Source organism: Phyllopteryx taeniolatus, chromosome 10 (genome assembly GCF_024500385.1).
Source record: "Phyllopteryx taeniolatus isolate TA_2022b chromosome 10, UOR_Ptae_1.2, whole genome shotgun sequence".
In the NCBI taxonomy this organism is placed as follows: Eukaryota; Metazoa; Chordata; class Actinopteri; order Syngnathiformes; family Syngnathidae; genus Phyllopteryx; species Phyllopteryx taeniolatus.
In genome coordinates this window covers 28386186-28413698 of record NC_084511.1, presented here as the reverse complement: position 1 = coordinate 28413698, position 27513 = coordinate 28386186, and the positions used below count along the sequence as shown (strand labels likewise).

Here is a 27513-nt window from a genome sequence, read left to right as displayed (position 1 = left end):
AAATGTGCTTTACGCAGTCAAGCTCAATCCCTGATCAACTGCACTTGCGCGACTTGTAAGGCAGGCGTGTCAAACTCATTTTCGTCACGGATCACATTGTAGTTACGGGTTTTCCTCAAAGGGCCTAATGATTGGTCCCCTTCGCAAATTCTTATATTTTTGCATAGTTTCCCCACTTTGTTTAAGCTAATCAAACAAATGTAAATATCAGACAAATATAACCCAAGTGAACTTAAAATTCTGTTTTTAAATGGTGATATTTATTAAGGAAAAAAACTATTCAAAGTTACCTGGCGCTGTGTGGGAAAGGTAATTACCCCCCTTGTTAAATCATGATATAATTGTGGCTAATCACAATTTTGGGTTATTTTTCACCGATCACACCCAAGCCTGACTACCACAAGACCTGTTCAATCAAGAAACCACTTAAACAGAATCTGTCCCAACAAAATCAGGTCGGACAAAAGATCTAAAAAAGCTCCTACAAAATGACACCATCCAAAGAAATTCCAGAACAGTTGAAAAATAAAGTAATTGACATCCATCAGTCTGGAAAGGGTTACAAAAGCCATTTCTAAAGCTTTAGGATTCCAGCGAACCTGAGGGAGAGCCATTATCCTTACATGGAGAAAACATGGAACAGTGGTGAACCTTCTAGGAGTGGCTGGCCTTCAAAGATTAGCCCAAGAAAACAACGATGACTCATCCAGGAGGCCACAAAGGAAGTGAGGATTACCCTTCCCACGGGCTCACCACCTGTAGGAAGGGCCAAGGTGGTCAGGTGCTGTGTGAGCCTTGGCGGTCCGATCCCCGGCTACAGAAGCTGGCTTTCGGGATGTGGAAATGCACCTCTCTGGCAGGGAAAGAGTCTGAGCTGGTTGGTGTGCGAGGTCGAGAATTTCCGACTGGACATAGTCGGACTGACCTCAACACACAGCTCGGGCTATGGTACCAGTCTTCTCTAGAGGGATTGGACTCTCTTCCACTCTGGAGTTTCCCACAGTGAGAGGGGCCGAGCAGGTGTAGATATACTGATTGCCCCCCAGCTCAGTGCCTGAACGTATGATGGGGTTCACCCCGGTCGACGAAAGGATAGCTTTCCTCAGCCTTCGGGGGGGGGGGGGGGGGGGGGGGGGGTCCTGAATGTTGTTTTTGCCTATGCACCAAACAGCAGCTCAGAGTGCCCACCCTTTTTTGAGTCCTTGGAGGGTTTTCTGGAGAGTGCTCCTGCTGGGGACTCCCTCGTTCTGCTGAAGAACTTCAATGCTCACGTGGGCAATGACAGTGAGACTTGGAAGGATGTGATTGGGAAGAAGGTTGGATCATCAGACTTGCGGGCGCATGTCTTTGACACTCAGGTGAAGAGAGGGGCGGAGCTTTCAACCGATCACCACCTGGTGGTGAGTTGGCTCCGATGGTGGGGAAGATGCTGGTCTGACATGGTAAACCCAAATGTATTGTGAGGGTCTGCTGGGAACGTCTGGCAGAGTCCCCTGTCAGAAGGTGCTTCAACTCCCAACTCCAGCAGAACTTCGCCCACGTTCCAGGAGAGGCGGGGGACACTGAGTCTGTGTGGATCATGCTCCGTGCCTCCATTGTTGAGGCGGCCGACCAGAGCTGTGGCCGTGAGGTTGTCAGTGCCTGTCGTGGCGGCAATCCCCGAACCCGTTCGTTGACACCAGTGGTAAGGGATGCCGTCAAGCTGAAGAATGAGTCCTCTCGGGCCTTTTTGGCATGTGGGACTCCGGAGGCAGGTGATGGGTACTGGCTGGCCAAGCGGAAAGCAGCTTTGGTGGTCGCTGAAGCAAAAACCTGGGCATGGGAGGAATTTGGCAAGGCTATGGAAAACGTCAGACGGCTTAAGGAAATTCTGGTGTACCATCCGACGTCTCAGGAGAGGGAAGCGGTGCATCATCAACACTGTGTATAGTGGGGATGAGGCACCGCTGACCTCATTTCTGGACGTTGTGAGTTGGTGAGCCGAATCATTCAAAGACCTCCTCAATTCTACCGACACGCCTTCCAATGAGGAAGCAGAGTCTGGGGACTCTGAGGCAGGTTTCCCTATCTCTGGGGTTGAAGTCACTGAGGTGGTTAAAAAGCTCCTTGGTGGCAAGGCCCTAGGGGTGGATGAGATTCACCCAGAGTTTATGAAGGCTCTGGATGTTGTAGGGCTGTACTGGTAGACATGCCTCTGCAACAACGCTTGGACATCGGGAATAGCGCCTCTGGATTGACAGACCAGGGTGGTGGTCCCCCTTTTTAAGAAGGGGGACTGGAGGCTGTGTTCCAACTATAGAGGGATCACACTCCTCAGCCTCCCTGGTAAGGTCTATTCAGGGGTTCTGGAGAGGAGAGACCAGCAGGAAGTAAAATCTGAGATTCATGAGGAGCAGTGTGGTTTTTGTCCTGGACATGGAACAGTGGACCACCTCGACACCCTTGGCAGGGTCATCGAGGGTGCATGGGAGTTTGCCCAACCAGTCTACATGGTCTATCGGACCCCCTGATACTGTTCGGTCCCTGTCACTGGTGTGAGAGTTTGGCCCGCATTGCCGGCAGCAAGTCAAATACAATTCCAGTGAGGGTTGGACTCTGCCAAGGCTGCCCTTTGCCACCTGGACTCCTCCCCGGTGAGGTGTTCCGGGCACATCCCTCTTTGGCCCAGAGGACCCGACTTTTTTCAGCATTCCTAAACTTTCCAAGTCTTTTGTTGCCCCTGTCCCAGCTTCTTTGAATTTGTTGCAGGCTTTAAATTCAATGTTTATTTGGAGAGAAAAAATAACAATCACTCCATCAGTTTCAACATTAAATTTCCTCTTTATAGTGTATTCAATTGAATATAGGTTAAAAAGGATTTGCAAATCATTTTATTCTGTTTACACAACATCCCAACTTAATTGGAATTGGGGTTTGTACATATTACAATTTTAAATTTTGGTACAGATTTTTAGCAAGAATCATAGAAGTAGATGCATACTATTTCCCTTCGCAGGCCACATAAAATGATGAGACCAGACCAGAGCTGGCCTCCAAGCCTTGAGTTTGACACCTGTGTTGTAATGTGACCAATGACCAAGTCCTTAAGATGCATATGGGCCATTTTCATATTATTTGATCAATAACAGTCAGGAAAAAAAAAATCTAATTTAGCAATTTTTTTATGCCACCTTAGTTTTATATGAGTAAATGCCTCCCATGCTGAAATAGCCATGCTTTAAGTCCTATTTTCACAAAGTTATTGATGATTTAAAATTTTAGGCATTCCTACTTAAGGTTATCCTTATTGACAGAGCAAATGGTGGGGGCCCACTAAAATACACTTCTCGCACAATGGTAAAGATATAAAAAGCTTCAGAAAAATCGTGTGAGTTGCACAATTTACGTGTTGCTCTTCAAACGCTGCGAATACAAGTGCATAAACGATCCTAACTACTCATTAAAGCCATTACACTTTTGTCTTCCAATCCTAAACGTAATAATGGTAAAGACGCAATCGTTCCGACAGTTTCACAAATACATACATATTCATTTATATCTCAGAAAGAACATGTATTTTGCTGTCTGCTTTTGTGGGAATGCAAAATGTCTGCCTTATCCTGGCACTTCAGCTCATGATGCTCTCTCCAGTGGCATTACCGTTAAAGACAGATTGAGGGACAAAGAAGAGTGAAAAAAAAAAAAAAGAGAACTTTGAAGACATGAAATGCATTTGTGTTTTCATGGAAAAGGCATATTAAGCAATTGGAGAAATTCCTATTGTAATGGTTTAGCTGTTGCAATGTTGTGTTTGCATGTTATTATATTGACCGTTAGCACCCTCCAGTGGTGAAATGTGTGGTGTACATCAGATTGTCTTGAGTTGACTGATGTCAGTGTTCAATGATATGTCCGAAGAGCAACACGTACCTGGTGAACTCTTGGCCCACGTAAGGCTGTAAGTGACAATTTGTGACAAAACGCGAAATTCGCTGTAAGCTATAATGTGTTTACAAGTAAATCCATATGTTTTTGAGGATGCAATTGTTGCTAAAAAGGTGTCAAAAACTAGTCATTTAAGACGTTCGCACTTGTTAGCATCCTATGCTAGCGGACCTGTGTTTTGCTAATTAGGCTAACGATGTTAGCGTACCTTTGTTGTACTATTCACTTGAATTCAGAATACATGTTTTATAAGGAAATTCATGTTTTGCTGTTCAATTCTCCAATTAATGCATGTTTTTGGGATGTGGGATAAAGGTTGGAAATCACTGCTCTAGTCAGGTCATGTATTCTAATCAGTCAGGTCAAACCAACATAATAGAAATAATGGGTGCTAACTTACTGTAATTAAATTACTTCACCCACACTGAAACTTTAGAGGATGATTCGACAGAACGGCAGCATGTTTACGCACAACCGTTAGCGCTAGCACTAGCTTGCTAGGCTACATAACGTTTTGTTACCTGCTTGCGGGCCGTATTGTATTAAAAGTACGGGAACATACCTCAAGCAAGCCTTAAACGAATGTCCTCTCCTGAGCACCGGTGACCACCAACACACGTTTTTTTGCCCATTTTGTTCTTATAATACAGTCGGCGCGATCCACTCTTGTTGTCTTCGCCAGGGTAACGAGTGTATCCGTTCGCATTTGAGTTGATAAGATAAAGCCCAATGATAGTAAAAAACGGGATGCGGTGGTATCGGAATACAAGATTTTATTGCAGTAGTCTGACATAGTGCAATCATGAAAGAGCACATTTGTCTTGTAGTCTGATCCGGGCATTAGGTGTTGTCTGTCACACACCACTGACATGTTTTTTTTTTTAATAAATCAGAATCCGAATCATCTTTATTTGCCAAGTATGTCCAAAAAACACACAAGGAATTTGTCTCCGGTAGTTGGAGCCGCTCTAGTACGACAACAGACAGTCAATTGACAGAGAACACTTTGGAGACATAAAGACATTGACAAAAAACAGTCACTGAGCAGTAAAGGGTTAATAGTTATCTGGTAATGCCGGTACAATTGTGCAAAAAGATGCAGAGTCCTCTAGCACTTGGAGCAGTTCGAAAGACTGCTATTGCAATAGTCCGGTGCAATGACCATTGTGCAAAGGGCGCCGAGACTTAAATAACTTTATTGGCCGCCAGATATTTACAGTATTGCGTCAAAAGACACGCGACAAGGCTACAAATAATCTATCTTTTGGATTCAAATATACTGTGCACGATGGCGACGTGGAGTAAATGTTTTTTGCGGAGCCGATCAATGGGCGAATTATGTAACATTAAAGCCTATCAGCATAAAATGCTAAATATTGGCCAATACCGATCAGGCCGATCAGATCGGTGTCAAGTCTATTTAGAAGTCATGCAGTCCCAAAAGCATCAACAGAGCTACATGTCTGATCCCAATGTTCTGCCTCTTCAAAATACTCTTCAAGGTCCTCTGCAAGCGTAGCAGCTTTCAAAGCGCGAGCCAAAACTGCACAAGCGCAGTTGGCCTATGCAGAAAAGGAAGCTGGAATTATGAGACAAGCTCAAATGCAGGCTCAGCTACACATCTTAAAAGAAAAGAAAGAAGCGGTGGCTTTGTCTTTATGTCTCCAAAGTGTTCTCTGTCAATTGACTGTCTGTTGTGGTACTAGAGCGGCTCCAACTACCGGAGACTAATTCCTTGTGTGTTTTTTGGACATACTTGGCAAATAAAGATGATTCTGATTCTGACTCTAAGCAAAAGGTTCACGATTACGTTGCCCATCAGCTACTATTACAAGACAATCAAGAGCTGACACAGCCGCAAATAACCAACACAGACCCACTCTCCCCACTGTAGCAAGGTGAAATCAAGTGCTGACCTACCATTGCCTAGCAATAATCCTGCAATCAAACAGGAAAACCCACAGCAAATTCAACAAGTACAAGTCTACAACTACACATCAACACCCCCAGCCTAATATAACTTATCAAGTTCCTGACCTACAGCATCATTAAAGTTCATCGTATACTCATCCTCAGCAGATGTCTTCACCAAGTAATGTATTTAAATACTTCATAAGACGTGAACTTGTGTCAGCTACTCTGACTCTAACCCACAAAATGATCGTAGCTGGAAATCCTCCGTTCTGAATACCACTAAAGACTTGTCTCTGTCTCCTAAAGAAGAGCTGGATCTCCTTATAAAATGGCTTGGCCCAAAATCAACCGAACAAGCAAAGAGAATTAGTGGAGCTCCAATAAATGATGTCTCTGCAGCACTCAAACTGATTTGGAAACGCTTGGAAGGAAGTGACGGAGCTCCTGAGATAATTGGAACATACTCTTTTTTTAAAAGGTGGAAAACTTTCCCAAAATCACAGCGAGAGACTCAAGTAAATTAACTGAACAAGGAGACCTCTTACTTGAACTACAATTAGCTAAAACAGAGGGTTATTTTCCGGGGCTAGCCTTTCTAGATACAGCTCGTGGTGTTAATCCCATAGTGGAGAAGCTCCCTTATTCTTTGCAAGAAAAATTGATTTCCCGGAATCCAGATACAAAGAGCAGTTTAGTGTCACATTTTCTAGCTTTGTACCGGAACAAGCATGCATAAGAAATGATCCTAGCTTCTCCTTCTTGTCAGCAGCTCAGACTAAATTTGACAAACCTGTTAAAAGTAGTACTCGCCGTATGATTTCAGTAAAAAGACTGAAGTAGCTCAAAGTATAGAGACAGCAGATGACATGGAGGATCCTGAAAAACAATGTCCGCTGCATGAAAATGCCGCAGTTTCCATAGTAAGCCTATAGAAAAGAGAGAACCATATCTGAAAGATAAAAAAATATGCTTCAAATATTGTGCATCAACTAAGCCCCAAGCCAAAAACTGTCAACTCAAAGTCACATGCGAAGAGTGTGCGAGCGGTTATGGATGAGCAGAGTAATCAGTCTCTTGTACACTCAAGACTTTTTTGATCACTTCAGTGTTAAAGGAAGCACAGAAGTGTATACCTTAAAGACATGTTCAGTTGTTTTAGAAGTGAGAGGAAGAAAGGTTAAATACGTCATTATTGAGTCTATGGATGGTAACATAACAGTGCCACTGCCTCCAATGTTAGAAACTGCTATGATACCAAAGGATCGTTCCGAGACGCCCTCACCGGAGATTGCGTAGTCCCACCCTCATTTAAAGGCACTGTCTCACAAGATACATCCCATAGATCCAAATGCACAAATTCTGCTGCTCTTAGGTAGGGACATCCTTAGATTGCACAAAGTGAGAGAGCAGTGCAATGGCCCCAACAATGCACCCTTTGCCCAGCGCTTCGACCTTTGCTGGGTCATCGTGGGTAACGTGTGTTTAAAACCAGTTTCAGTTACGACCTACAAAACTAACACGTTGATGAACGGTCATCCATCGTATCTCAGTCCATGCACCAATGTCCTGCAGATAAAAGAAAATGCAGTAAAGCAAATAAAGGACATTAAAGACTCCACAGACAGTTACCAAGCAATACAAACACTACCTTGGTGACGCAGTCTTTATCAAGAGTATGAATGATGAAAACCTCGCACCCTCACAGCAAAATGAACAGGTTCTCACTATAATGCAAAATTAAATGTATTAGGATGAGACAAACAGCTGGGTTGCATCCCTTTCCTTCAGTACTCCCAGGCAGCGCTTACCAAACAATAGAGAGCAGGCTTTAAAGAGACTGAATACAAATGAAGTCTAGACAAAAAAACCTGTTATGAAAGAACACTTTGTGCAGTTGATGCAAAAAATCCTTGACAATCAGTAAGCAGAAGTTGCCACCCCCTCTAAAGCATGAAGAGGAGTGTTGGTATCTCCCAATGTTTGGGGTGTACCATCCACGAAAACCTAGTCAGATTCGCGTGTTTTTTGACTCAAGCGTCATACATGAGGGTATGGTACTCCTCTTAAGCGGCCCAGATCTCAACGTCTTCCTAGGGGTACTCATAAAAGAGTACCGCACAACAGTTCATGTGTTTGGAAATTGACCATCTCCCTCTGTTGCAATCTACGGGCTTCACAAAGCAGCTTAAATTGGAGAAGAGGAATACGGCCAAGACGCAGTGCAGTTTGTTACCAGGAACTTTCATGTGCACAATGGTCGAAGCTCTCTTCTGACCAAACCTGAAGCAAATGAACCTCTACGAAAAACATAAAACATGTTAGCTGAGTCAAATCTCCACTTGCACAAAATTTCCTCACACAGTGGCAAAGTCATGGAAGCCTTTCCAGTCAATGAATTCACAAAAGATATGAAAGCCTATTCAGAGAAGTTTAGGCATCAGCTGGAGTCTGTAATTAGATGTTTCACTTTTCAAGTGTCTAAAGAGCAAAAACTGTTCACCAAATGAGGCGTATTATCCACTGTTAATAGTTTGTACGACCCCTTGGGTGTTGTCGCACCCATAACTGTACAAGGAAAGGCACTCGTAAGGGAACTCACCTGTGAAACTGGGACGACCCCCTACCGCCAGTCAAAGAAAGATTATGGTCAGCATAGAAAGATTCCATCCAAGAAGTAGAACAAATACACATCCACAGTCCTTACATTCCAATGTCTCTCTCTTCAACTCGACATAAAGAGCTTTGTGTTTTCATTGATGCTTCATCCACAGCGATAGCAGCAGTCGCTTACCTGCGCGTTATCAATGACAGTGGACAGTCCCTTACTGGATTGATCATGGGAAAGGCCAAATTAGTACCAAGGCCAGCTCACACAATCCCACAGCTAGAGCTATGTGCCGCTGTCCTTGCATTAGAAATGGCAGACCTCATATGCCAAGAAATAGACCTTGAGTTCCACACTGTAAAGTACTATACAGACAGTAAGATTGTATTAGGTTACATCTACAACACCTCACGAAGATTTTATGTGTCAAACAGAATCTCTCAAATTTGAAAATCTTCTGTTCCCTCTCAGCGGAGTCATGTCCCTTCAGAAAACAACCCAGCAGACATTGCTACTCGTGCAATAACAGCTAGTCTATTGCCACAAACATACTGGTTCACAGGACCCCCATTCCTGACACAAGGACCGCCACAAAAGTCAGCATCACACCTCTCAACCCACAATGATTCGAAAGATTCTCATCGTGGAAACATCTCATTTGAAGTATGTCACAATTGCTGGTGTTCTGAGTTGTGACATACCTCGAATGAGATGTCCAAGTCCAGAGCTTCACAGCAAAACACTACAAGCCCTCAAACACAAGCTAAACTGGCTGTTGTCTCAAGTGTTCAGCGATATGCTTTCAGAGAGGACATTAAAAAAATTGTTGAAAGGAGATCAAATCTCAAAGAAAAGCCCCTTGTGGATTTTGAACCCCTTTATTGACTCAGATGGACTGTTAAGGGTGGGAGGTCGAATGTCACTAGCTGATCTTTCATATGACGAAAAACACCCACTACTACTCCCTAAAAAAACATCACGTGTCAACTCTGTTAGTGAGGCATTATCACTGAGCTGTTGCTCACCAAGGTCGCCACCTTACTGAAGGAGCGCTGCGATCTGCAGGTGTTTGGATAGTTGGAGCCAGAAAATTTGTCTCAAGTGTTAGCTATCAGTGTGTCACTTGTCGCAAGCTTAGAGGTAGACCCTTGGAACAAAAGATGGCCAACCTACCTGAGGACCGACATAGAGATCCCATTCACCCGAGATGGTTTGGATGTTGTTGGGCCCCGGAGTGTAGTCACTCGTGAGACCAGGGGTGGTGCCACAGAAAACAAACGTTGGGCCTGTTTTATTCAGTTGCTTAGGAACTTATGCAGTTCACATTGAATTTATTGAGTCAAAGTCCACCTCATGCTTCATAAATGCGCTCAGAAGGTTTTTGGCCAACTAAGGCCTCTTTATACTCCTGCGCTCGCGTGGCCGACAACGCCCACACTGCATCACGTGACCGACGAATTGGCCCGCGCGGCCCTTTTGCGTAGTTTGACGAGCACATGGCAAAAGTTGTTGCTGCGCCTCAAACGCCGCGGTCATCATCTCTCGTGATTGGGCCGTTTTAGTCACATGCTGTGATGACGTACTCAGCGTTCCCCTCGGTTCTACATACCATCTACGCCGCTCCCTTCTCGATCGATTTTGCAGCATAATTAAATGCATCATCTGGTCATCTAGGTCCTATTCGAGCAGACTCTGTTCCACTGTTGCCATTGTTGTTGCTTTGTTCCTTGTTACTGAAAGGAAAGTAAAAACGGCTACCGGAAATGGCCCCAAAAATGCAGAGGAAACTCCACCCTGTGGTGTCCTAGCCAATACCAGCCGTAGCGACACCCCCGACATGGAGGTGAACTGCAGTACATTTTCAAAACTGAGCGCGTGGGTTGCGCTCAAGTGCAAAGGCAAACTACGTGCGAGACAGCCGCAGTGACGTCACCGCGCGAGTTTAAAGAAGCCTTTAGAGGGCCTTCCAAAGTTTTCGGGTCAGATCATGGCACCAATTTTATCGGGGCATGCAGAGAGTTAAAGTTTTAACAGGCAATTCTGTGATTCAAAATTACCTCGACAATGAAGGCTGCACATGGACATTTAACACGCCACACTCATCACACATAGGTGGCTCTTGGGAAAGAATCATAGGCACGGCACGCCACATTCTAGATGGAATGTTATTGCAGTTAGGTCCTACACGTCACACACATGAAGTTCTCACAACGCTAATGGCTGAAGTTATGGCGATCATCAATGCTCGGCATGCTCATGTCCAGATTCACCCACTGTGTTGACACCCTCTATGCTTCTAACGCAAAAAGCAACGTCTATGTCAGCTCCAGAAGGAACATTTGACATAAAGGATATGTACAAAAAGCAATGGCAACACATTCGAAGTCTCACAGACAGATTTGGGTTCAACAGATTCAAGAGGGTGATGTTGTCTTGTTAAAAGATGACCAAGCTAAACGTAATGAATGGCTGATTGGGCTCATTAATAAAAGCAACCCGAGCGAAGACAAGAAGATCAGAAAGGTAGAGGTGAAAGTTGTCAAGCAGCGTATTCCACATTTCTACTTGCGTCCCGTCACTCAGCTTGTTCTCCTGCTTCCTCAAAATATTGACGAAGCACTGGTTTGTAATGGTTTAGTTGTTGTAATGTTGTGTTTGCATTTTATTATGTTGACCGTTAGCACCCTCCAGTGGTGAAATGTGTGGTGTACATCAGATTGTCTTGAGTTGACTAATGTCAGTGTTCAATGATATGTCCGAAGAGCAACACGTACCTGGTGAACTCTTGGTCCACGTAAGGCTGTAAGTGACAATTTGTAATAAAACACGGAATTCTCTGTAAGCTATAATGTGTTGACAAGTAAATGAATGTTTTTTGAGGATACAAATGTTGCTAAAAATGTGTTAAAAACTAGTCATTTCACGAGTTGGCATCTGTTAGCATCCTAAGCTAGCGGACCTGCGTTGTGCTAATTAGGCTAACTATGTTAGCGTACCTTTATTGTACTATTTACTTGAATTCAGAATGCATGTTTTATAAGGAAATTCATGTTTAAACAATGCACTTTATAGTGTGATAATTTGTACTTTATTTCTTTACATCTTGACATAGATGTATGCTAATGTAGCTAGAAAACAATGTTAGGCAGAAATTTGGATCACTTCTAATGTTGTACTGTATTTCTCGCTTTTACAATTTGTACAAAAAGAAAAGAAAATTAAGGGATTAATAAATGGACTCTAAAGGCCATAACAAACATCTCGTCTGTTAACTGCCGGTCGCGCTGGATGAAGCAGTCAAACATCTAGTGAGGCCAGAACATCTATATATCCAACAATGTAATTAGCATTTTCAGAAAACATGTTGCAAATCATAAAACTTCATTTCGACACATAAGGGTAAAGACATTTTGGCATAAAAAGTTTGAAAAATATTACTTTTTTTTTTTTTTTCCAGAGTAACAATTATGACCTTTTGATGGATAACAACTGACAATAACTGTACTCATAACAGTAAAATTAATTATTTTCAAAAGGAAATTTATTGGGTCATGCCTTTACTGTTACTGATCAAATTTGATGAAAATGACCCATATACAGGTCAACTAAAAACACACAATAGTTGTTTTCACCAAGAACAATTGCGCCTTTAAGTTTGAAGAAGCTTGAGGGAACTTGTGAGGCAGCAGAGCATGTACAGATTTGACATTTGACCAAAAGCCACTTTGCCCATCTTTCAGTGAATACCATTAAAAATGAGTAGGGATCATTATTAAAAGAAGAATGAAAATCCTTTAATTCTTGAAGAGACTGTGGCATCCTCTAGTGGTCTGACAAACGTCTGTGGTCCAGTGCTAAATCCAATGTAGTCCTACATGTATGTATTTTGATTTTGTATTGCGTGTAAATAAAAAATCTTAAGTTGAATATGGAGGGTAAAAAAAAAAAAAAAACAGAAGTTGAGACAGCTGTCAATCATTGACTGTGTCATACAATGTCAGAACTAATTTGTACAAGCACGAAAGTAGGAAAATATAAGTGTCATTTTTCCAAGTTAACCAATTACAGTAAAGACATATCCCATTGAATTACATTTTGAAAATCAATACATTTCACTGATGAGTTTTTTTTTTTTTCATAAAAGTTAAAGAAATTTTGCTGATCAAATACATTTGCATTGTACTGCCATGAAATTTGTGTATTTACCTCTTGATTGTCTATACTATTATGACCTAAAATTTTAAGTCATCAACTTTGAAAACAGTACTTAAAGCATGGCTGTTTCCGCATAGAAGGCGGCATTACAAAAATTGTTAAATTCTAAAAAAAAATTGTATTAATCGAATTATATGAAAATAACCCAGAGGGATAAAAAAATAATTAACTGGCCATTAAAAAAAACACACACATAATTGACCTCGGGGGTGCTATGGAAAATGATGTTGCTTTTTATTAAATGAAAATAACCACACTACATACAGTCCTTAGTATATACTGTAAACTGTTCTAATTCCTCGTGTCAATGATGGCGTAAAATAAAAAAAGAAACAAACGTGTTTACCCTGCTCGCCGTGTCCGTAGACTTCGCGGCTCTGAGAAAATTTAAAAAAACATTTAATTCTTGCCAGACACTCACTCAACTCCTCATCACACGCGCACACGCACACACCTCTTCCTCCTCTTTCCACCAGCTGCTGCTGTCTGACAAACTGATGATGACTGTGTTTTTCCTCTCCTTGTTTCAAAGTATGCTGGAGCAGATGGCTCGGAGAGGCAGAGTGGGGGAATGTGTTGGAAAGGCTGCTGGGGAATGTGCCAAGTGTGTGTGTGTCTGTGCGCGTGTGTGTGTGTGTGTGTGTGGTTTCAGTTCGCGTGCCTTTTCACTGCCCTCTGCCCTTCATGGCGCCAGCTCCACTTCCCTTCCACTCTAAACATCTGGTGTCTGGGACTTTGAGAACGCACATACATGTGCTCACGCTCGCACACACACACACACACACATTGGCACGTACGCCGATAGACAGCCCTCAGAGTTTTCGTCTTGAGTAAAATATGAAGCTTGATGCTAGAGTTGTACTATTTGATAAATTCTAATGATTTCATGACAGATATGGGTTTATTTTCACATAATTTGATCTATACTGGTAAAGGCATGGCCCACTGAATTTCCTTTTGACAATCAATCAATTTCACTAATATGAGTATTTGAATTAATGACAGTCGTTATCCATCAGAAAGCGTTTCTACCAAAAAAAAAAAAACATTCTAAAGTAATATTTTTCAAACTTGTAATGCAAACATGTATTCACTGTTAGGTGTCTGAAATTAAGTTTCATGATTTGGAGTGTTTTCTGATGATGCTAAATACATATGTGGAGACAGGATTTTTCTCGTTTTGCTTAATATGCCGTTTCCATGAAAACGAACATAAATGCCTCTTAGTGTCTTCAGACTTCCTTTTTTGTTTCTTTTACAAAACGGACCTTCTTTGTCTCTCAAGCTGTGTTTTCTGTTAATGCCTCATGTTGTTGCAATACACCAGAGGGATCTGTGAGCTGAAGTGCCAGGATGAGGCAGCCATTTTGCATTCACACAATCGCAGACAGCAAAATAAATGGTATTTCTGAGAATTATGAGAATGAATTATGATTTTTTTTGAAAGTGTCGGAACTATTGCATGTCTTTACCGTTATTACGAATGTATAAAGACAAGCGTATAATGAGTTTAAGTAGTAGTTAGGATCATTTATGCACTTGTATCTGCAGTGTTTGAAGGGCAACACACACGTATATTTACGGTTATATATATATATATATATATATATATATATATATATATATACACACACACACATTGTAGCGGCTGAAATAAGTATTTAACATGTCACCATTTTTCTCACTAAATATACTTCCAAAGGTGCTATTGACCTGAAAATTTCACCAGATGTTGAGAACAACCCTAGTAATCCATACATACAAAGAAAGTACAACAAATAAGATCGGAAAATAAGTTTTGTAAAAATGTGGAATGACACAGGGAAAACGCATTGAACACGTGAAGGGAGGTGCAAAAACGCATGGAAACCCAAGAAAACCCCTCGAATATATCAATAATCAAACAGCAATCCAGCACCTTGTTAGCGCAAATGAATATCAGATGGTTCAATCCAACTTGATGGCCTTCAAAAAGGTCTCATTGCCAAGGTGTGAGTCAAGACACATCTCATGATGGGTAAGAGCAGAGAGCTGTTTCAAGACCATCGCAAACAAATTGTTTGCGAAACATAACGATGGCATTGGTTACAGGCACATATCTTAGCTTCTGAACGTTCCACGTGTGCACGGTTGGGGCCATAATACGCAAGTGGAAACCCAATCATACCACCATAAATTTGCCTCGACCTCGTGCTCCTCGCAAGATTCCTGACACGAGTGCAAAGAATAATCAGAAGTTCTTCAAGAGCCAAAGACCACCTGTGGAGAGCTTCAAAAAGACCTGGAATTAGCAGGTACTGTTCTCACAAGGAAAACAGTGAGTAATGTACTCCGCCGCCATGGCCTGTATGCACATTCACCACACAAGACCCCATTGCTGTAAAAAAAAAAAAAGCATGGCAAAGCTTGTTTAAAGTTTACTGACCAAGATTTAGACAAGCCAGTTAAATACTGGGAGAATATAGTCTGGTCGGATGAGAGCAAACTTGAACTGTTTGGATGCCATAATGCACACCACATCACCCTAAAAACACCATACTAACAGTGAGGTTCGGAGGTAGGAACATGATGGTGTGGGGCTGCTTATCACAAATAGTACTGGTAAACCACATTATTGAAGGAAGGAAGAATGGGAAAATGTACTGAGACATTCTTGACAAAAATCTGCTGCCATCTACGAGGATGATGAAAATGAAATGAGGGTGGACATTTCAGCAGAATAATGATCCAAAACATAGTGCCAAGGAAACGCTCAATTTGTTTTAAAAAAAAAATAAAGCTGCTGGAATGGCCAAGCCAATCATCTGACTTGAATCTAATCAAAAATGTATGGAAAGAACTGAAACTCGAGGTCCATCAAAGAAGCCCACGGAACCTTCAAGATTTGAAGACTGCTTGTGTGGAGGAATGGGCCAAAAATCACACCAGCACAATGCATGCGACTAGTTTCTCCATCTTGAAGCTGTCATTGCAAACAAAGGCTTTTGTACAAAGTATTACATAAATACCAGTTGGTGTGTTCAATACTTTTTCCCTGTGTCATTTCACATACTTTATTACACACAACGTAATTTCTGGTCTTATTTGTTCTTTCTTCGTACGTATGGATTACTTGGGGCGGCACGGTGTTCGACTGGTTAGAGCGTCTGCCTCACAGTTCTGAGGACCGGGGTTCAATTCCCAGCCCTGCCTGCGTGGAGTTTGCATGTTCTTCCCGTGCCTGCGTGGGTTTTCTCCGGGAACTCCGGTTTCCTCCCACATCCCAAAAACATGCATGGTAGGTTAATTGAAGACTCTAAATTGCCTGGAGGTGTGAATGTGAGTGCGAATGGTTGTTTGTTCCTATGTGCCCTGCGATTGGCTGGCAACCAGTTCAGGGTGTACCCCGCCTCCTGCTCGAAGATAGCTGGGATAGGCTCCAGCACGGCCACGACCCTTGTGAGGATAAGCGGCTCAGAAAATGGATGGATGGATGGATGGATGAATTACTTGGGTTGTTCCCAACATCTGGTGAAATTGAAATATATTTAATGAGAAAAATGGTGACGTGTTAAATACGTATTTCATCCGCTGTATGTGTATGATTCCCAAGACTTTTGGGGAAAATATTATAAGGACTGCTGAGATGAAAGTTGAACTTTTTGGAAGGTGTGTGTGTCTCGTCACATCTGGCATCAATGTAGCACAGCATTTCAGAAAAAGAACATCACAGTAACAGTCAAACATGGTGGTGGTCGTGTGATGGTCAAAAATAACCCCAAGAGCACAGTGATGACTCATCCAGGAGGTCAAAAAGGAACACAGGAAAACATGTAAAGAACGGCAGGCCTCCCTTGCCTCAGTTAAAGGTCCCATATTTTGACTATTTTAGACCTCGATGGACTTTCTCTAAAAGTGTAAATTTCATTTGAAAAAACACGTTTTTGTCGTACGAGGAAACGCCCCTCTAGCATCTACTTCTGTTTGACCCAGTTTTGTATCTGTGTTGTCCATATTTGGCTAAGACCGCCGTGTAAAAGACCCACTTGTGAGACCACAAGTGTTTGTTGTGCTAACAGCGCTGGCTCGGGAGCGGAGAGGTAGGCGGAGATCTTCGCTCGTGATGTAGATCAGCTGGAGAAATTCAAATGACCTGATTTGAAGCCTCTCAGCAGAAAAAAAAAAAAAAAAAAAGTCTAGAACTTTTATTATTTCTGTGTCTTCGCACACAGGTGCAGATGTTTGAATTGTGTCGGTACAGTTTCGTAGTTCTTCACGGCAGCCACTTTGTCCTCATGTTGCGTCTTTGCCACTACATCCAAAGTTTCTCTGTACTCTGCCAACTTTTTAGCACATGTAAGGAGATCGGAATATTTATAACATATCTGATATTAACTGATTACGGTGAGACAGAAAGTCAAAGGAACGAAAATGAACAAAGGTCAGTTTACTAGACCGACAATTTAACTTTTGGTCCTTGATATTTTAAAAAGCCTAAATTTAATATTGAAGAATGATGACGAAAACTGCTGTGATAGTACATCATTTGTTTAGTTGCACTGTATGAGATATGATAATCATTACACAGTGCTGTCACTGCATTAGACCAAGACATTGATATTGCAGTGGTAGTAAAACGCATAATTGGATAAAGATTTTCGAAATTAGTGCTCATTTTATTGTAGCTTAGCTGGCTCCATTTTTTGTGTTGGGTAGGTTCAGTGTAGTTAACCAAATTACCACATTTTCCAAGTAGCTTGCCCAACACTGCTTGTTTGACAGTTAAGACTATTTAAATGTTACTTAAAATATTAAATGTACAGTTATCCCATTGTTGGGCTTTTGCCCTATTTCATAACTTCAATTCAAGTGGAAATGGATGCTACAAATGGTGAAATGTGTCTTAGTGAAAAGAGTGTGTAGTATTCATAAATAAACGATAATATTAAGTCTAGCGATGTATTACAATCATTTATGGAGATAGACATTTTTGTTTCATATTCTGAGTGCCCTACCCATGTTTAATACAAGTTTTATGATGAGAAGTTGACCCTTGACATATATATATATATATATATATATATAAAATCACAAAACCACATAATTTTATGTGGCCCACGTAAGCAAATCATGCTCGTCAACTTCCGTGATTTTTGCTAAAATCTGATTCCAAATTGTCATAATAATAAACAATAATGTCGAGATATTGCATTTCTCTGTTACCAAACAACCTTAAACAATACTTGAACAAACTATTATCCTTGTCTTCTGATTTCAAAACTAGTTATCCCTCAATTTGTTGCGTAATGGTAATAATATGTTTTGGTGATGATTAAACATTTGTATTGTTTCACTGTTCTAACGGCCCTTCTGAGGGAAATCATAACGACAATGCGGCCCGAGACAAAAAAAATTGTTTGACACCCCTGCCTTAGAGGTTCCACTGCAAATGAAAACAACCGGAAATAGTATGCAGTGGTTGTGTATGTGCCATGCAATAGTCCTAAGGTCCCCTTTGTGTCAACGCATTTTAAACGTAAATTAGAATATCCTGGAGAAGTTCATTTATTTCCATAATTCCATTCAAAAAGTTAAAACTTTCATAGATTATAGATTCAGGGCCAACAATTTCAACAGTGTCAAGTATTTATTGGTTTATTTTTACATAATTTGGATTTACAGCTCATAAAACCCACAAAATCAGGAATTTAAAACATTTGAATACTGGGAAGAAATCAGCCCAAATTTTGCAGGCCATAAATGTTATATATGGAGTGTGTCACACTAATCATCTGCTAAACTCAAAGCACCTGCACAGGTTTCCCCAGGTGTCATTAAATTGCTTCAGTTTGGTTCAATTGTCTCAGTTGGGTTCAATATGGGGAAGACTGCAGACTTGACAACAGGCCAGAAGACCATCATTGATACCCTCCATGGGATAGGTAAACCACAAAAGTTCATAGCCAAGGAGGCTGGCTCCTCACAGAGTGCCGTGCCCGAGCTTATCAATGGAAAGTCTAGCTGAAGGACAAAATGTGGCAGGAGAACATGCACCAGAAAAAGAGATGACCGTGGGCGTCAGCGGATTATCAAACAGAGAAGATTCAAGAATCTAGCAGAGATCCTGAAAGGGTGGATTGAGGCGGGAGTCACAGCTTCAAAAACCACCACATTCAGATGCATCCGGGAGATGGGCTACAACTGTCGGGTTCCTCGGGTCAAGCCACTTCTGAGTCTGAGCCAACGTAGGAAGCGTCTAAACTGGGCCGAGGAGAAGGAGGATTGGACTGTCGGCCACTGGTCCAAGGTCCTCTTTTCTGATGAAAGTAAAGCGTGCCTTTAATTCGGGAATCAAGGTCCAAGGGTTTGGAGGAAGACTGGTGAAGAACAGAACCCAAGCTCCTTGAGGCCCAGTGTGAAATATCCACAGTCAGTCATGATTTGGAGTGCACAGTCCAGTGCAGGTGTTGGTAAACCTGTCCCAGCTATCATCTGGCGGGAGGCGGGATACACCCTGAACTGGTCGCCAGCCAATCGCAATCCCAACCAAGTATTGAAGATTAACATATCGTTTTGAAAGTACCATATTTTGATTGATTTAATGTGACCCTAATTTCTTTCTTTTTTTTCCACAAAAAAAACTGAGAAGTAAATGATGATTTCTTCACAGTATTCTTATTTTTGGAATTCCTGATTTTGTGGGTTTTATGAGCTGGAAACCCAAATTAACAAATTGTCAAAATAAACAAATAAATACTTGAAATTGTTTAAAGTGTTGGCCCTGAAACTTCTTGAATTATGGAAATAAAGAAACTTTTCCAAGATATTCATATTTTTGGAAAGTGTCTGTATACTGGAACCACTTCACAGCTGTGTTGAAGAATGAGATTATTTCATCAGGCTTGTCTGATGCTTGCTGACAGACCACTTGGTCTTTTCAGATTGATATTGTTCATCTCAAAAGGTACCCGGGGGTCTGGAGCACTTCAATGTGTTCACCCAGACTGTGTTACAGTTGCACCCACAAGATTTCCGAGATTTACTCTTACAACCTGCTCTCAGTCTTTAATATCATAAACGGCACCATTTGAGAGTGTGATGGTGACACCAACTAAGAGGAACTTTGACTATGAGAATAACCTCAGTCCCAGAAAGCTTATGAAGCATCATTCAGTTGGTCACATGGGCTCATGGAGCTTGAAAATGGTGAAGATGAGCTCCACTGTACAGTTTTGAAAAAAGGGACCAGGTGTTCAGTTCACATAATATATGAAAATGCTCATGGGGCTTCAATATCGATATCTAGGCCTCTATTTTCGTGAATGGGGTAAATCCTGCATGATGGGCGGGGCAACTGTGCACCAGAGACGGATGAGACTTGTTGGTCATTTTATAGACCAGCGCAGGCCGGCGGGTCTGAGGGTGGCGGGCTGCGACACTGTGGGAGTGTTTACAGCCAACTTCAGTCGGCGCCTATCAAAGCCGCTCCTCTCATTCCCTTTAAATGTGGCGCAACTGACAGTCTCGACGGAGACATGGCGCCGTTCTCTGTGCAGAAGAGGACGATGCGTAATCACAGAGATCGGTATATGAGTGGAACTGTGATACAAAGTACTCCCATTTGCTCAAAAAAACAAACCAAACAAACACACACATCAGGGCAGAAGTGGAGGACACGTGAGGGCAGTGGACCTGGTATAAGTATCAGAAGAAACACTACATTGCAGCCAAGAGGTTGCTGATCCAGGATGAGGCGCAAGTGGTAATCAAGGAAGAATGAGTCAGCACGACAGCTGGAATGCTGCAACCTGGACAGGAAGGGAACAGGCACGAGCAAAGATTCACACGGGCCAAGGTTTGGCCATTGAGTAAAGGTTTGTGTTCATTCTTATAAATTATTATTATGAAGCATATTATTATTCTACAAAAGTAATTAGCCCCCTTTTAACGGGTAAATGCTGAAATACCACCTTATCCTGAGTCAAAAAAAAACAAAAAACCATTTGGTTGCTAGTTTGTGTATGGCACAGCGTTCATTCTCTCATGGGCCCATGCCTGTTAAAATGTAGTGATCATTTGTGATTTCTTTTGTCGATACTTAAAAAAAATCATTCCACCAACCGACCAATAAAAACCAGCATCATAAAAAAACATTTAGTTTTCAGGATGTGAGACTCCAGAAAACTGAGAATATCAATCCTCACCTTCCTCTTCTTGCTCCTGCCCTCAGCCTGCAGGGTCCTAGTGCACTGCTCCACACACTGGGAGAAGCTTTGACTACCATGGTCAGGGCTGTAGTCCAGCTCAGCCAGTTGAGCCAGGGACAGGATGTAGTTGCATGCTATTCGTAATATGGCCAACTTGGATAGCTTCTGCCCGTAGGAATAGCAAGGCACCTGGAATTAAATAATGGGAGAGGAGTAGAATAAGAGATTTCCACATTTACAATGCTACTGGGTATTGCTAACCTCGTTGTTCTTTCACAAAAATGGTAAGTGAACTAATTAGAAGTGAGGAAAAGTTGCAAACTGGAGAATCCTGATTAAAACCATAGACGGTAATAACTTGTTTATCGCGGAGGTTACGTTCCAGAAAATCCCTGCAATAGATGAAATCTGCAAAGTACCAACCATTTATTTTATTAATTATATACATTGTAAAGCTTCATACAATTCAAAGTCAATGAGTGACACCTTTGAGCGGTGCTGGTAGGCCTGTCACGATAATTACTATATCAACTGGACACGATGGTTTTTTTCGGAATCGATAAGTTGTCATAGTTGCGGTGAGCCGGCGTGCGGATCACTCAGTGAGCTGAGAGAGTTGGATGGCTGTGTCATTAGCTACGAGTGGGCTCACGGAACGCCTGCGGACCGGTACACTCTTGCCCGTGTTGGAATCGTCCAGTACTCCGCAGCCTTGCCCCATGTGCAGCGCGTAGACTCACACAACAGAAACACTCAAGGGGAAGTTAACTGTTTATTCGCAAGCTAACGAGCAAGCGAGTTAAGGAGCTAAACAGCTCGCTCCACCGCGCCGATGTCGTTGAAAACAGCAGCGCTTCGTTCCGGGTTGTTGTGTGTGTTAGTCCCAATTAACACAAACACAGGAAAGTTAACTGTTTCTACACCATAACCTCAGTGGCACACGTTATTCAGCCAGTAGTTGTTTATCAGTTTATTTTTGAAAGGGGACAATGCAATTTCATAAAACACATGAAGTACACATGGTTAAAAAAGCCAGAATTAGCCAGAAGGCTAGTTTTCATCTGTAGTCCCCTGGCCATGATGTAAAAAAAGCAGTAAAATACATCTACAAGACAATATAATACAGGATACATAATCAAACTATACTATTAAGAGAGAATAAAACCATAATTTTTTTGATCATAACAAAAAGACAACATAACATACTTGTCTTTTAGTGTTGGCAGCTATAGGTGTTAACTAGCCACATTTTCAGTTTTTTTGTGAAGGCCTTGTATGTTGTAAGCAGTTTAACCTCCTCAGGTACTGAGTTCCACTCACCAGCGCTCCTCACTGGCCAGGCTGACTTACTGAAAGTGCTCCTGCGCAGAGGAATGAGACGGTCACCTCTGACAGAGCCTCGAGTGACACGCTCAGAGCTGTTTCTTTGGCTGATGAACTCAGCCAGAGGAGCTGGGGCCAAATCATGCAGTACTTTATAAATCAAATTTAAATCTGCAAATATGTGAAGACTGTCCCAGTTTAAAAGACTGTATTTTTTTTAAAATTGCACAGTGATGATAGTGCCTTGGTTTTTTATCCATCACTTTAATTACTTGTTTGTACAAAACTTCCAATGGTTTTTTTTGCATTCTGACCAGCCTGGGACCAACTGGTTATGCAATAGTTAAAGTGACTAACAATCATCGAATGCAGGTAAATTTTTGCAGCTTCAGTTGACATTTCATTCCGAATTGCACGAAAATTTGCGAGGTTTAATTTGATATTTTTACACAATTTGTCAATATGGGCTTTAAAGGAAAGCTGTGAATCTATTATTAACCCAAGATATTTGTATTGGCTGACAATTTGCATTTTTTCTCCATTAACAAGTATGTCGGGGTCAGGTGATACTCTATTTGTTTTAGTGAAATACATGCCTACAGTTTTAGAAACGTTTAGCTGTAGACAGCACTCCTGCAACCAAGTTGTGACACAGGACATTGACACTCCTGCAAGTGAGTTTAGCAGCAACAGTATCTTTGGAGCGACCATGAACAAAGAAAACTGTGTCGTCTGCATACATTACGCACTCTGCTTCAGAGCAAACAGTGGGCAAATCGTTGATATAAAGACTAAATAAAAGGGGGCCCAATATTGATCCCTGAGGGACTCCAGAGGTTAGCCTAAGAGACTCTGATCTGCAGTTGGTAACTGATACAGATTGTGTTCGGTCATGCAGATATGATTCAATCCAGCTCACAGCTTTGTGAGAGAAGTTAAATTTTGAGAGCTTGGTAAGAAGAATAGAGTGATTTACTGTATCAAAAGCTTTCCTGAGGTCCAAGAACACCGCCCCTACAACTCCACCCTTGTCGAGAGAAGATTTTATTTTCTCAATGAAGAGGCATGTAGCCATTTCAGTGGAATGCTTGGATCTGAAACCAAACTGCATGGCGTGGAGAGAGGGGGAGCTGCTGATTAAATAATGGACAATCTGCTCTGACACCCATTTTTCTGCAACTTTGGAAATGGCCGGAAGAATGCTTATAGGTCGGTAGTTATTCAGAGAAGTTGAGTCACCGGATTTAAAGACAGGGGTAACAATAGCAGATTTCCAGGCCTTTGGAAAGTGACCAGATGAAATTGAAAGATTAATGATTGAGGCAATAAGAGGAGCAAGAGTTGAACCTAGATCTTTGAGCATGCTCGTGTCCATTCCAAAAACATCCTTTGCCTTAGATGGTTTGAGTGAATGAATTAAATCGATAACTTTGGTCTCAGTAATATTTGTAATAGTAAAGAACTGCGTTGCAGACAATGCAGGGTATTCCTTCATTTGTTTTACTGCAAACTTAGAAGAGATTTCTGACACAGATTCAATGAAGTAGTTGTTAAAAGCATCAGCCATCACTTGACTCCAGTTGACTCCAGCGGACGTCAACGTATATTTGATTGACAGGTGAAGTGTTCGTTTTCAGCTGACCTACCACACAGTAGCTGGGTTTACATGGAGACTTTTTTGTCATTGTCATCCGACTTCCGAAATCATTCGGATTGAAGATCCCCGGTCACCTGTTTACATGTGATATGTCCTATTCCGATTGGGTGAATAAACGTGCACTACATTTAATCGGAACAGCCGTATGACACGCGCTCTTCGTCGTGAACGTCACGTCATTTATTAAGATGGAGGTCCATCGTCTAGTCAGCGCAGTAGTCGGGATTGTTATTATATATTTATTAACGGTACGTACCGAGCTGAGTACATTCAAATGAATGGAGTCAGCGAGACTCCTTTAAAATATCCACACTCTCGCTTTTATTCTCACCCACGTCCTCTCTCTTTAGCAACCCGCTTCTTCCTTAACGATTAATCTATCTTTTTATGGTTTAATAAATGTGATAAAGTACAATATAGTGCATATACAGCATCAAACGCCTATACAGGCTCGCTGTTCAGGGAGTCATTATATCCAATCACTCAATGTGCGGGAGTGCGTTGGTAACTCTTATTTTTATACGATGGTTCGGTCCAATCAGGTTCGACCGCCATCGCGCAGTGTGCAGCAGGCCTTATCTACCAAATGTAAATTTTAATTACAAAGTAAGGTTATTTCAGTCACTGATGGTGTAGTGGTACACTCGGCTGACTTTGGTGCAGGCAGCGTGGGTTCAGTTCCCACTCAGTGACGGTGTGAATGTGGGTGCGAATGGTTGTCCGTGTCTATATGTACTGTGTTTTACCAATGACATGGTGTCAAAAAAATAGAGATCCCTAATTAGAACACAACTGTGAAATGTGTCATTATATACACAGTGGTCTTGGATGTTCTCAAGCAGCAATCAGAGGTACTGAAGCGAGATTTCATTGATCTCCTAACAAAAGTGCAATGTTTGGATGCTGAGGTTTTTATTAGTGGATCTCTCCAACTTCTACGATTTGGAGATGAACGTTTCTCTAGGCTCAGTCAATTAAATAAGTGGCTCAAAGAAGTGTGTATTGCACTATCTGTGAGTTTTATTGACAATTTCTGCATTTTTTTGGGAGCGCAGACATCTTTACAAGGCAGACGGTTTCTGTCTAAATAGACAAGGGGTTAAGTTATTGGTGACCAACATTTTTTACTGTGTACGTCATTCAGCGGCCCAAAAAGAAAACACTGGCCTTGGTGACACGGCTGAAGGACAAAAAGATGCAGTTGTTCCCAAACAATCGGAGGAACGGGAGATAAGGCGACACAAGGCGCAGACTGATTCATCAGCGTCATCCAAACAATCGGAGGAGCGAATGACAAATGAGATGAGCCAGCACGTTGAATCTCCCACAACCCTCCCTGCCACATTGGAGCAAAGCCCAACGCAAAACTCACTCTCTACTAGCCTAAATTCTGTGCTAGGCATGACGGACAGGATGAAGACTATTGTCAGTATTGGAATCCAACGTACACCACGCCAAGCTCTTCCCCCCCCATCCCACCTCGCCTGAAACCACCGTCCACTAAAATGCGAAGGGCCCCTCCTCTACCCATGAAGAACCTTATCTGCAAATCTGACTGATATCTGCGGGGTCTTTTCCAGAATAAGTCGGACCCCTACAGAAATCAGGCATTTTTCATCCCTGTAATTACAAGGGACAGAAAGTTGGTCAAAGAAATATGGCACAAAAAAGTAGAACTACAAACTTAGTGAGGATAAAATGTGAATCTATCAAACCATTGTCTCCAGTTATCTCTGCGAGACTGGCTCTTTTCAATATCATGTCACGGGGTAATAAATCAATGTTAATTAATGACATCATTACAACCTATGATCTGGACTTTTTGTTACTAAATGAAACGTGGCTAACAGAAAGTAACTGTAATACCATTTTAAATGAGGCAACACCAGCAAAATTTCTATTTATGAACAAGTGTCGAATAGGGAAAAAAGGCGGCGGTATTGCTGTTATTTTTAAGTCATTATTTCAGTGTAAAGAAATTATACTGTGTGATTTTAGCTCTTTTGAATATCTCTGTTTTTTGGTTAGAGGTGACCCAAAGGTTATTGTTTTAATAATTTATAGGCCTCCATGATACAATAGAAAATTTATGGAAGACTTTGCAGAACTGCTGTCAGGCATTTGTACTGACTACAACTATTTTGTCATAACGGGAGACTTTAACATTCATGATGACAATAACGGGGAAAAAAATCGAAAGAACTCTCTGCTATACTAGACACATTTGACCTCTCAACATATTAAGAGTCCAACCCACACTCAAGGGCACATCTTAGACCTGGTCATCTCTAAGGATGTTGAAATTGACATTAAGGATGTGGCTATTTCTGACCATTTTTGTGTATTCTTTGAATTACAGATTCTTCCAAAAGTTCAGACAACCTCTATGTCTGTTAAGAAAAGGTACATAAATGAGAGCCACTAAGTTTATGGAGACGTTGGAAACGTGGGTAGGACTACCTGGAGGAAAGGAGTTATTTTGTAACCATTGGAAGTGTTCAATCTCATCGTATGGCAATGACCTATGGGGTCCCTCAAGGGTCAGTTCTTGGACCCCTCCTGTTCAGCCTGTATATGCTACCCTTAGGTCAAATTCTTCAAAACTTTAATTTTGACTATCATAGCTATGCAGATGACACAAAGTTATATCAAGCAGTGTCTCCAGATGACTACAGTTCAATTGAGGTGTTGTGTCACGGTCTAAAACGGATAAATAACTGGATGAGCCCAAATTTTCTTCAATTAAACTGAGATAATTGTTTTTGGCAATAAAGAAGAGAGCATTGCTGTTACTAAATACCTGGAGTCACGCTCTTTAAAAACCAAAGACCAAGTCCGAAACCTTGGTGTTCTGATAGATTCCGATCTGACTTTCAACAATCATATCAAATCAATTACTAAAACTGCCTTATACCATCTGTACAACATATACAGAGTGAAGGCATGCATGTGTCTAGCAGACCAGGAGAAGTAGACTTGACTTTTGTAATGGTCTTCTGACTGGACTACCTAAAAAGAGCATTAAACAGCTTCAGCTCATTCAGAATGCTGCGGCTCGGTTTCTGACCAGAACAAAGAGGTCAGAGCATATTACCGTACTCCAATTCTAAAGTCTTTACACTGGCTCTCAGTCAGCTTTAGAATAGATTTTAAAGTTCTGCTACTGGTCTATAAGTCACGAAACGGTTTAGGTCCTGAATACATGAATGAAATGCTAATGGGATATAAACCCAGTAGGGCTCTGAGATCGACAGACTCCGGTCAAATAGTGGAGCACAGAGTCCAAAGCAAACATGGTGAAGCAGCATTTAGCTATTATGCTGCACACAAATGGAATAAGTTGCCAACAGAAGTGACGTCAGCCCAAAGTGTGCATGTTTTTAAGTCCAGGTTAAAAATTATTATTATTATTTTTTTTTTTACCCTGCTTTTTAGAGCATTTCCACTTTTAAATTATATCTATTGCACTGTACGCTGTTTTAATTGTATTTGTATTTTTTTTATCTCTTTGTTTTAAATGATTATAAGCTGTTGTTTAGTTTTTTGTTTTTAAATGCTTTTAATCATGTAAACCACATTGAGTTACCTTGTGTATGAAATGCGCTATATTATATAAATCTATTTGCTTTTGCAGTACCACTGATTGGTCATGATGTCACTGGTGTATGGGTTGATAAAATACCGTCTGC

At 41.6% G+C, this 27513-nt stretch overlaps 1 protein-coding gene across 1 annotated transcript in view; it reads right to left on the bottom strand.

Annotated features, from left to right (window-relative positions):
- The window catches only part of atoh8 (atonal bHLH transcription factor 8), a 31776-nt gene that overhangs the window by 495 nt on the left and 3768 nt on the right, over positions 1–27513 (bottom strand). The window contains exon 3 of the mRNA XM_061787242.1: positions 20842–21033. Within this exon, the coding sequence (XP_061643226.1) occupies positions 20842–21033 (192 nt within the window). The remainder of the gene's footprint in view (positions 1–20841; positions 21034–27513) is intronic.